Source organism: Nesoenas mayeri (assembly GCF_963082525.1).
Source record: "Nesoenas mayeri genome assembly, chromosome: 2".
Lineage (NCBI taxonomy): Eukaryota > Metazoa > Chordata > Aves > Columbiformes > Columbidae > Nesoenas > Nesoenas mayeri.
In genome coordinates, this window is record NC_137543.1 from 9,755,250 (window position 1) to 9,767,626 (window position 12,377).

The window sequence follows — 12,377 nt, forward strand, 5'->3', positions numbered from 1 at the left end:
ATGTGCGTGATATGCTGTCAATTGAGGATTATCTGTTGCCAAATGGTCCCAGCAATGAATGAAGACCCAATGCAAATTACCTTCAGAGCCATTAGAGATACTCTGATGCACTTTTCTTTATGCTTCCAAAACTACTCTGTATCTCACCTTCTCTTTACAAAAGATAAATGTTCCAAGGATAGCATATTCTAAGCTTTAATTAAAATATGCTTAGTATTATTGTTGCATTATACCCAAATGGTCTGACATATTTTCACAGGTGATCGTAGGCTGAATAGAGCGTGTGCATGTGCCTGATGTGAACACAATTGATGCACACCCTTGATTTCCTTCTTACATCTTCCTAGATCCAACTCTTCTCCATTTTGAAGCTTTGTAATTTTCTCCAGAATGCCAAACCAGGCTCCCACACCTATCAGCAGCTTGTGACAGGATGAGTAACAAAAAAGAACAAGTCAGATACGACATGTGGCAAATTTAAGCCTCATAGGCTGAGGGACTCCTCTGAGTTTCAATGAGTTTATCTGGGTGCTGGTACTAAAATGTGTTAGCATTTGTGTGCTTACAAGAAATAAAGTTCAAGTGCTTTTGTTTGCTTTTTTTTCCAGTTTTTATTGATTTTTTTTTTTTAAATTACAGTGGTTTTGACCTAAAATACTAGCTGTAGGGTCCATTTTGTGCCATATTCAACAATTTTCTTGAAAAACTACTTTTTTGAAAGGTCTACTTTATATATCCAGAAAGTTAACTAAAGGAAGCAACTTCATTGTCTGGTCTGACGCAGTTGTTTGACAAACCCATCCAATGTCACTGTGACTTTCTATCTGCTGTAAGCCACCTTGTCTCCCAGTTGCTGGCTCTCCTGGGAGGTAAATCCTTCACTGGGAGCTTCACTAGGGCTGTTTTCAGCAAACGTCTCTCCATTACTTGCCCTTCCTGAAAAGACAACGTAAATAAGAGTAAAATACCCTTGATGCAGCAAGCTAGAAGGTGGACACTTCGTCAATGACACTTGAGTAAGAGCCTTTTTATGCAGTTATAAATGTTCAGGAAGCTATTTTTCTCAGTTTGCAGACCATTTGCAAAAAGCTTTAGGGTAATGACAGATCACCTAATGGTAATTAATTATCATGCTTCCAGCATGCTTTAAATAACTGCAACTGGAATGCATAACGATTCACACTTCACCTCTGCAAGACTCATTCTCTTTTTTGTATCTCTTGATACTTACCTATGAGGCAGTAAGCATAGGGAACATTTTTTTTTGTCTGTCAGGAATACATAAAGCCCCGAGTACTCACCTCTGAGAGATCTCTTCTTCCTTATTCTTTGCCTTCTATGATTTTAGTCTTCCAACCTATTCCATTAGGGTAGTTGCCTCAACAAGACCAAATTGTGCCAAGAAAGTGTACTGATGGTGTTTATTTAATGTATCCTAGCCAGAGTGCTCATTGCCGCACAGATGTCCCTCATGCTAAAGGAATCTGTTTTCTAGTGGAGATTTCCAAAAAGGAGGTGTGAATGGAATGGGTAAAAGATGAATGCTAACCACAACATTCCTGATTCAGTCTTGGTTCAAGTCTGAGCTATGAACACTGTTGCTTTATTTGGACTCTGGTGTGGCTATACATGGTGTCTCAGAGCTAATGGAGAAGGCTTCAGCTTTGCTAGCCATTGAATTTTCTACAGATGGGGTCCAGTCTGGCCAACTTGGACAGAAAACATATGCCTAAATGTCTAAACCTTGGCACATGAGTTAGGCAGACAAGATTTCACTTTGGAGAAACTAAAAGTATCTCCATCTCCCCAGCTGCAATACTGCTTACAGAGACACTTGTTTTAGGAGGACTGGTTCAGTTTAGATACCAGTTGAGCAAGAGATGGAGGCTGGATCCAAGTCTACCTGTTTGGCATGCCATCAGAGGCCCTTATAAAGGATCTCACTGTTATGCAGCACAGTTCACCACATTATGAGAGGGGAATTTGAGCATTGAGATGTACTATCTGAATATTCATAAACATTCTGGAGCTCCTGCTTTTGACTGAATTTCAAGTTGTTAACTCATTCCCTGGAAAAAGCCATCTACATGTTTTTTCCACAATGGCCACTCTTCTTGTTTCTCGTTTTGATGTTTCCCATGGAAACCATCATGATTCAGAATATAAAACATGTTTTTGAAATGCAACCATGGGATCTCCATTTACTAAATGCAAACCTTTTCAAACACCATCACTACCATAATTCCCCAGGTAAACTTTCCCCTAAAATGATAACTCTACAAACAGGTTTCAAACAAAACTTCAACACATTTATAGATCACCTGCAATGAAATAGATTCAAACTTTCTTCCATAATTTGTAAAGGCACTGCCAGTAAAAGCCACAAAGAATCATTGCATTTATGAAATCACTTTTCTTATATTATCTTCAATTATGACAGCATACATTTCAATTATATGCCAGGAACAAATGATACATTCCAGCATTAAATATTGCAGTCTGATCACAAAATGAAACATCTACTTCTCTTTGGACAATATGTTTACTAAACGGAAAGAAAATTATACATAACTGTTAAGCTGGATATATCCACAACAGCTTCTAGATCCAGCACAGAATAACTTAAAAATACATGTAAATTCAGATATACAAGAGATGCTAAATATGAGGCTTTATTGAGAAATGGCAATTTATGAGTTTAGGAGTAACTCAGTTTTCTACTGGATTGAGATCTAGGGTGTAAGATACTGAGCTCTGAGCCTTCAATTATCTTTAAATTGATGTTTCTAAGTCAAGGCATTTCACACGGCAATAAACAAAGGATCAGGAAAAATTTTTGAAAAGCCAGTTACAGTTACATTTTATAATCACTGGTTTGTCCAGTTCATCTGCATCAGACTGAGACACATTGAATTCTTTGCTGTGATCACAGATGATATATGAAGCTGGAAAGATATCGATTTGAAGGAAGAGGTGAGATGGACAAAACAGGATTTATCACAGTTGCTTGAGACTGCATCACCTCTCCACTTAGATATGAAAACTCAGTTGTTTAATTAACAATGCCTCTTGCTACCACACTTGTAAACTCTATTTACTCGATATGAGGCCACAAATCAAAACTCACGACAAGTGAGACTCAGCAGTCAGAATGAACAGTGTATCATACAGTTCAAAACCACTACCATGAAGATTTATAATTACTCAAAGGCAGGAGACTGCTCTTTTTCCACTAAGTATGTGTTAGATTGGATCTCACAGTAGCTGAGAGACAAATAGCTCCCCTTCAGGATGAATCACAGAATGTTAGGGATTGGAAGTGACCTCAAAATATCATCTAGTCCAATCCCCCTGCTGGAGCAGGAACACCCAGATGAGGCTACAGAGGAAGGCATTCAGGTGGATTTTGAATGTCTCCAGAGTAGGAGACTCCACAACACCCCAGGGCAGCCTGTTCCAGTGTCTGTCACCCTCACTGAGAAGAATTTTCTTCTCATATTCAAGTGGAACTTCCTGTGTTCCAGTTTGAACCCATTACCCCTTGTCCTACCATTGGTTGTCACCGAGAAGAGCCTGGCTCCATCCTCGTGACACTCACCCTTTATATATCTGTAAACATTAATAAGGTCACCCCTCAGTCTCCTCTTCTCCAAACTAAAGAGACCCAGATCCCTCGGCCTTTTGTCATAACGAAGGTGCTCCACTCCCTTAACCATCTTCATTGTCCTATGAAGCATCGGTTACATCACCCAAAAATGGTTTGCAGCACTGCTCTTTCAAATGTAGCATCCAATATCATGCCAGGATCCCATACAACAGCCTGGCAGCACTCCAGGAACTGGAGCAGTCAGGTAACAATGGAGGTTCAGTGCTTCAAGCCTGAAGGGAGGTACAGCAAGCTACCTCTGGTGCAAAGAGGCACAACAACCAAGCACAACATGATGCTTAATGACTTAAAAAAAAAATTCCATTCTCTTGACTGAACACATTCTACAGTCTCACTCATGTATTCCCACCAAATGTGATTTTTGGGAGTAATGCAAGCGATGAACTTGTACTGATGGACTGACACAACCTCCTCTCTAAAAGAAATTGAGGGTGGTTAGCCATCAGCATCTGAAGTGCAAAGAGTCCTTCTAGCTGAACTGATGAACATTAAAAATCTTTTTTCACAAGGAGGTGGGCTCAGATTGTTTTCAAGAGACCCGCAGCAGGAGTGCCTGTAAGTTACCATCCCATGCTGAGGTCTGGAGCAAAACTGGGTTTGATGTGATGCCTATTTAAGTGAAGTCATATGAGAAGTTTCAGTATTCCAGGGTGGGATAAGACTAAAGATGATCATCGAAGCAAGGTGACAAGCCAACATTGCTATGACATGGAACTTGGTAGAAGTGAACCGTGTAGCCTCATTACCGTGGTGTTGAGGCCAAGCAAGTCACTGGCTTGAAGAGCAGGTAGGGTGTACTCACTTCTGCTTGCAGAATAACATGTTGACATGTACTTTTTAAAACTTCTCCTTGACAATCTATACTCCATAAATCTCACACTTCTTTTTGTTTTCAAAATTTTGACTCATCTGTGAATTCTCTCCGTGTGTTTTTCTCTCTGTCTCTCAGTTTTTATGTTAACATTCAAGTATTTGTTTTTGGCCACTGATGCAGGCAGGATATTGAGCTAGACAGACCATTGGACTAATTGTGTTCTTATGCCAGTTTCAATGGTTTTAAACCTTCTCCATCTCAAAAAACAATCTGCCCTTGGAGACATTTTCCCACTTCTGGGGGGATTTTCTGTAAATGCTGAGATTAGCCTCTGTCCGTGGTGCTCAGTCAACTGTTGTTCTGCCAGAGCTGTGACTTCAACTTAGTCTGGCATTATATTAATACAGACATAATGTTGCAAGATGAAGTCCCAAAAGACCTAGACGCTACACCAAGGACCATTTAAACATCAGAATCGAGCTTCAAAAATTAGGAAAATCTGAACCAGCAGAAAGCCATCAAAGAGATCAAAATATCCCCCGTGAACCTGAAAGATACAGGGGGATACCAGGAAACTGATGAAAAAGCCTACAGCAAAATCTTGAGCCCAGTTTTGAAGAAAGAGCATGAGTAATGATTCAGGCTGCCTGTTGAACATGAGCACTGATGCTTTGTGTTTGTATCAGAACCACCAACTTGATGATTCTGAGACATTATAATTTTGTGTCACTCAAGCATCATCCTCGGTCCATTTGAGGTGGTCTGTCAGGCACAGATAGCCTGGGTAGCTTGGTGCCTTTGGACAGTACATTTTGTTCCCAGATGTGCAACTTCCCCCCAGAGCAGAAAGGGCCTTGACTGTGTTCACTGTGAGGATGGGTCCTTAGGAGACAAAAAACACGTGTAAGCTTGCAGGCCTCCAAGAATAATTGGAAACATCTCTGCCTGCCAAGAAGGGACGGTTTTGTTTTCTTTTCTTGAGGCTATCCAAATTTATTTACAAGATACACAGACATGAAGGGAAGCTTATTTAACAGAATAAATAGAGTGTTCAGGACAGAGCAGCAGATTGAAATCTCAACAGAGTTTGTCTTACTGTGCTAAGCACTAAGAAAAAATGGAAGCAATCTCACAGCTGTATGGATATTTATGGAGACAAAGGAGAAATACAAGGGGCATATCCAGCACAGCCATTAAAAATAAAACACTTATCTAGAAAGAAGTCAAAGCATGCAGGATCTATACTTAGATAAATCAAAAGCCTCATTTACAGCTTTACAGTAGACAGAAGTTATTGTGCTGCTCCTAAGTCATGTGAGTCTCAACATTTTCATGTTAGGTGCTTCCAGTAGACAAAAAAGGTCCATATAGATGCTCTTCCGCTTTAGTCAAAGTCTACATTATGACTGCAAACACATTTAGCTTCATCATATCTTCTATAATCACCGCAGGAAGATTTTTCTAGCTCTGACTCCAGGACAATGAAACTTTATTACACACTATCTGCTATAAAACAAATTTGTGTAGTGTTGCATCCTCTGAGTCTCAGGAGAGTCCTAACAATATACTCTGGACAATGCAAGATATTTAATCTATGAAAAGTAGTTTTCCACACTGACATAACAAGACTACAGCCAGAGGAAAACATTACATGGATAATTTAGGTTGTATTTAATGACAGGAAACACTCTGCTTACCTGTAGATGCTTTCAGTCTTCTGATATAATCAGACCAAAAGGAACAGTCTGCTTTTTTCAATCCTTTAAGAGTCGACAAGGAAACAGTGAACTCCTTGTAGTTATCACCTTCATCATTTGGCAGATACATAGGCCAGGGGGGCATCACCCCTGACATTCTTCTCGAGAAACTGTGAGGGTAATTTGGATTTCTAAGGGAATGGGAGAATTTATCATTAGAAAACAATGACATGAACAGTAAAATGCAGAAGGAGATCAGCTAGGTCAAGGAAATGTGTATCCAGCCCCTCTGACCAGTAGGGTTCACATTCAATCCAGACTGGTGAATCATTCATGGTGTCTCACCTGACAGTAATTTGTTAGTCTGATTCACTTCCTAAGGAACAGAACAGGTATACAGAACCTGTACAGCCACAGGATGATGAACACCCTCAACAGCCCTTGGTCCCAAAACAATCCAAGGTACTCTAAAAGCTTGTAAGGTCTCAGTTCCCAAAGCAGCTTCCCAGAGATACTCCTCATGGTTGGACTCAATGGTCTTGAGGGTCTTTTCCAATGAAATTGATGCTATGATTCTGTGATTCATTCTCAAGCATGGCCACAGCACAGAAAAGCTGTGGGCTATTCACAGAGTAAATGGTAAAGGGTTCACTGTGTCTTCATGTGCTTTCTGCTTTCTTCTGGGAACTCTTAGCCAAGAGACTTAGGAATTGAGGTCCTAGAACTAAGCTCTGGAAACACCAAGGCCTTTGTAGTCCCCACATATTTAAGTAGAATTTGCAGCTGCTCCATAGAGATAAAATTTCTGTTACTTCCAGCTAAGTTTCATACTGCAGGTCTTTGGTATCTGCTTGACAGCTTGGCCAAGGCTTTCCAACAGTGTTGACCAAAGCCCTCACTGTAGAATTACAGATGGCTAGAGGAACTGGAGGCTACTTGAGTGAGGGAAGGATCTAAACTACACTCCCTTTACTCCCCTTCCCCTCCTCAATCAATTCTTAAATGTCACATACGTACCCAGAGTTTACAAAATTAGAGATATACTGCATAATTTGCAAGGAAAGGCTCTTTTCTTCCAGAGTAAATTGCTCTTCATACTTCGGATAGAATGGCAGTCCAAATGCATACTGAATATCCAGCAAGAGCTCCTGACCCAAACTAAAAAAAAATATTTACATAAAGATAATTAAACCCATCATTTATTTATATGGAGGAGAAAAGGATCTAATTTAATTCAGAGAATAAGGCAAACTTTTAAATTATTAATGACCATTAATTAGAGTGTGGTGAGATGTGGGGCTTCTTCAAATCATAACATAAAAGAATAGCAATTAATAACAAAGAGAATTTGCAATTAAGTTAATGTAGGGTCTTTAACATTTTCTACAAGAGGAAACTATGGAAGAGAGCAGGGTGCGTTTTCTAAATTAACTGGGCATATAAGAGAAAGTGATAGAGGGAAAAAGCCACTTGGCTATTCCTGAAATGCTTCTTAAGTTTCATACAGATTTTCACTAAAATTGAATTCAGAAAGTGGAAGCAAGTGGTGACATGGAATCTGGCAGCCTTGGTGGAAGGTTAATTATGGTTTATTTCACAGACTTGGAATAAAATCCTGGCCCTTCTTAATAGCAATTGGAGTTTTTCCATTGACTTCACTGGGGCCAGGATTCTGCTCCAAATCTTTGGATAAGGAAAGATGTAATAGAAGATGCTTATGAAGATTTCTCTCAGACATAATTTTAATCTAATTTCTCTGCTGGCTGGGTGGTTTTGGTTCATACACTCAGTTCTCCCCAAGTGTGATATGGCAGCCAATTCAAAACAACTTGAGATAATCACCTAGACTGGATTTAAGACAGAATAATTGTTGTTTAGTTCCATGTAATAATTAACATATGATAATAAGGAATATTTGAACAATACAGAGACAAGACTGACTGGGCAAGAAAACAGCACCCATAGGATCTAGTAACAAAGGTTACACAACTCAATATCTTCAAGTCCTGCAGAAAAACTGTGGCAAACTTCTACTAATAAAATTATAACTGAACTGTGCTCAACACATAACTTTGAAGGAGACATTTCTGGTATAGTTCGGTTGCATTTTTCCGTATCCCACATTTAGACAAAAGTCTTATTGACTTGGCTAAAAGTTGCATGAAGGCAGACAGCATCAGGAGACCTGGGAGAAGGAACAGATGTCTGTGAAGAAGGAATAAACAAAGTCCAGATCCACTCAGCAAAACTTCGTCTGCAAAGGCTGCAGAAGTTGTTGTCAAAAGGTGGCACAACTGAAACTATTTTATCTTTGGATAAAAAATGCAACAGCATTGGTATGAACCTGACACTGCCTCTGATGGAACAAGGTAAACCATTTTAAACCATTATGGGCAGGTGGACTGAAAGAAAGACAACTCATTTACATTTTATGAGTGGTGGCACCAAAGCCTCTATTTTGAAAAACAAACACACAACCCTCTAAATGAAATACATCTTTGGTTGTATTTTCCTTAGTCTTATCATAATACCTCGGTAATACTTTGCATCTGGAAAGTGAATTATTCACAGATTATTCACCAAAAAAATGTAGAACTGAAACAAGATTAAAGCATATTTTTCCTCCCCAAATGTTTATAGAAGGATTAAGCAAGATCGTAGTTTAATAATTCTGCTTTAAAAATAATTTGCTTGGCCCAGTGTATTACAGCGATGTTTAGTGTCAGTATTGCAGCAAAAGTACTATAAACTTAAAGGAGCTATTTCATCTTCAGTGAAGAGTCACTTTTGAATAGAATAGAGGACATGAAATTAGTTGAGAGGCAATGAAGGCACAAATGTGCCCATTTAGGGGGAGGCATAGCAGAAGTGAACTTAGCTCTAAATTCAAAATGAGTGAGCTGGGTCCAAGGGTTTCCTTCTAAATGAGACTATCTTCTCAGCCCTCATGTTTCTAGAGGTAAAAACTGTTGAGGTCACAGCCCAGACTAAAATTCAGAAAATTCTTAAGTAGAGAACTTATTGGGATTGATTTTATTTGTACAACCATAATGGGTTTGATACAGAGACATAAAGTGGTACAAAATTCTACGATTTCATGGGCTACTTTCAATATTTCTGGTTGATGGCACCATGCCCTGGCCAGTCAGTATCAACAGTAAAGATAAGAAAGAAAACATAAGGTTAAGAGGGGAAAGAGGCACATACATACACGCACAGAGCAGCAGTAAAGACAACTGTGAATCATCTAGATGACAGCAAGAGGGAAAATACCAAGGGAACATTTCTGTCTCCTCCCTCTAGCTCCGATCATCACCCATCACTGCTAGAAGGGTGTGCAAAATGGCCAGAAATATCTAAAGGATGCTTTTGGAGTCTTGTAGGAACTCTGAGCATACCCAAGGTAGCACCAGGTAGTGAAACTGTTTTCACTGGAAGTGGAGTGAGAGAAAGAGAGGAGTGACAGACAAGCATGTGCTGTTGTGCACTGTTGGCTCTGCAGGGAGGTTTTCATTTCCTGAGCTGCTCCAAACTTCACTCCCGAAACCCTAGTGTGCCTTATGGGTGGCACAACAGCGTCAGCTCTAAATAGGGAAACACAGAGACCAGCGACTGGTGGAATTCCGAGGACAGTTTGATAAAAGGGAGGACCACAGAGACAATGGCAAAAGGGATTTTTAAAGTGTTTTTGAGGAAGACAAACTCATAGCAACTAACTTCCCCTATAGAGGTCCCTTTTCGAGGAACAGATCTGTTACTTTAATAACAGTGGCGAATGTAGTTACATGTAAGGATAATATCTTGGCTTTGGTGACTTCACAGGACTTGTACTTCATGCCGAAGTATTGTTTCAGACCTTGTGTGTATACTTTTTCTTTTTCAGATGTCAACATTTTTAGAAACAGATTCACAGCCCTTCTTATGTGACAGGATGCTAAATGGAGCTAAAGAGAAGCTAAAGAGCCAGATCCTACCATTTTGTTCACATTAAAGTGAGCTCCCTTTGGAGAATTATTACTTCGCTTCAGGAGGAGGCACTACTGGAGCTCAGTCATCCAGTTTACAGAAAAACAGGTAGTAAAATCAGAAACTTCATGACATTCATAGCCAACGATTTAACAGCAGACTCTGAAATATCACTTGCTGGGAATTTTCATTACACAGTGCCAACCCATTTAATTGGGAAGGTATTGGTTCTGAGAAAAAGTTTCCTTAAGCCTGAGATTGAGTTTCCATTTAAATGTTTCCAAGTAAGGAAGAGAGAAAGGGATTTCTTAGCCATCAGATACTCCAGTGCTCTCTCTCTAGACCTGTGGCTACTATTGCATACAAAGAACAGCTTCAACATGGAAGAGTAAAATATGAGAAGGTCAGAATTTAGAACAAAAATACCCAGGTTACAGTTGATTTGGTTAAAATTCTTGATCCAATTCAAACAGAGCATAGATGTAAATCCAGATTTCCAACAGCTGAAGCGAATGTTTCAATCACAAGATTTTGGAACAATAAAGTAATAATTAAAAAGAAAAGAAAAAAAAGAGAGAAAAAAAATCCTGACTGCGTGACTTAGAGCTGGGGCTGCAGAGACCTCAAACTGTGACCCACTGCCAGTTAGGACATAGATATCATTTTGAACTTTATCCTTGTTCTGGTTTTGGCTAATTATTTCATACTGGAAGCTCATTTTGATAATTAATGACTGACTACAGCCTTCTCTTCTTTTGTTTTTCTCTTGTTTTTCCTCTTTAATTTAAAAATAGTCCTTACTCTTCCAGTGTAATAATTTTAAATAATCTCAAAGCTTTTGAGTCACAACTTCTATTCTTAGTTGGCCTAGTGTAGTTTTTGGTTCTTTTTAAAAACTCCACAGACAGATAGAAGCCAATGTAAATTAATTCAAAATTCAAATGACATCCTATACCATACCAAAATACCAAACTTCCCACTGTTAGCCAACCATTTAAATTTCAAAATAACAAGATAAATATAACTCTAGCTAGAGTTCAGCCAGAGTTACCAGTAAGCTGCTCAGGATAAAAAAGCAAGTTGTAGAAGAATTGTTTTTTCATTAGCGAACATACCAAAGGGATATTTATGTATCAGTGTTTTTAGATATATTGACTAATAGTGATAGGGTTTTTAGCCCTCAGAGAGCACAGATAACTATTAACAGAATACTTTTCTAATATATACGGTTGAGAACAAGAAACTCATGTGTGGCCATACATTTCCATTTATTTTTGTGCTTTAATGGTTTTTACCAGTAACTAGACAACCACACAAATAGAAATTTAGACCTACTGAAGAACCTGACACTGCATCTTAAATAGTATATAGGAGGAATTTAATTGACATTTTCATGCCCAGATTTATTCTATCTTCATTCACAGAAACAATTTTATCCAATTTTCTTCATATTCCTTTTTATGCAATTTTATATACTCAGCCTACTGCCCATTTTCTGATACAAGTACCCTCTTTTTCACAAGGCATACTGTTATGGCATTCTGTTTTTTTGGTTGCCCTTTTTTGTGTGTGTGTGAATTAAGTTTAGAACAAATATAGCCTAGCAGCCATATTTCTCAATCCCCAGTCTGAAAAATGCTGACCCAAAATGAACTTCAGGCTCCTCCAGCTTTGACTAGAGATGTTGGACAAAACTCCCATTACCTGATGTGATATGTAGCCAGGCTACTGAGCCTGTTAAGCTAGGCTTAGCAAAAACCTAACCAGGTAACATCAGAGGCTTAGTTCCCAGCTCTACCACGCTGGGAACAGCAGCATCATTAGTCATAGATGGTCTACTGGGCAACTCCTTCCTTCTTCAATGCCTGCATAAACCATTCGGTTCAGCTAATGCACTGCAACACAGACTCTTCAGGGGATGAAATAGACACATCTGCTCATTTTGTTGCAGCTACAGTGATTGCCTGAGAAATGCAGAAGAAATAGCATACTCAAACTCATGTTAGTCTTAGCAGATATTGGCGATCTGCAACAGTTTTGTGAGAAAATAATACCATTAATGCTTTAAATATAAACTTCTATGAAAATAACTGCTCATCCTAGTAATTCAATGAAAGGCTCCATGTTAGTCATAGGATCATGGTTTTAAGTTCCTAGCCCTCAAGACCCTGATCAGTATGCCATGGCCAAGGATAGGCCTGTCACCAGGAAAATAAAACAAAATGCCTATCCA

General features: G+C 39.1%; 1 protein-coding gene across 1 annotated transcript in view; it reads right to left on the reverse strand.

Annotated features, from left to right (window-relative positions):
* Positions 1-435: 435 nt before the first annotated feature.
* The window catches only part of TG (thyroglobulin), a gene marked incomplete at its 5' end in the record, with an annotated part of 161,899 nt that continues 149,957 nt past the window's right edge, over positions 436-12,377 (reverse strand). Inside the window, 3 exons of the mRNA XM_080339625.1 lie at positions 436-936; positions 6,179-6,369; positions 7,196-7,336. Coding sequence (XP_080195751.1) covers positions 821-936; positions 6,179-6,369; positions 7,196-7,336 — 448 coding nt within the window. The 3' untranslated portion in view covers positions 436-820. The remainder of the gene's footprint in view (positions 937-6,178; positions 6,370-7,195; positions 7,337-12,377) is intronic.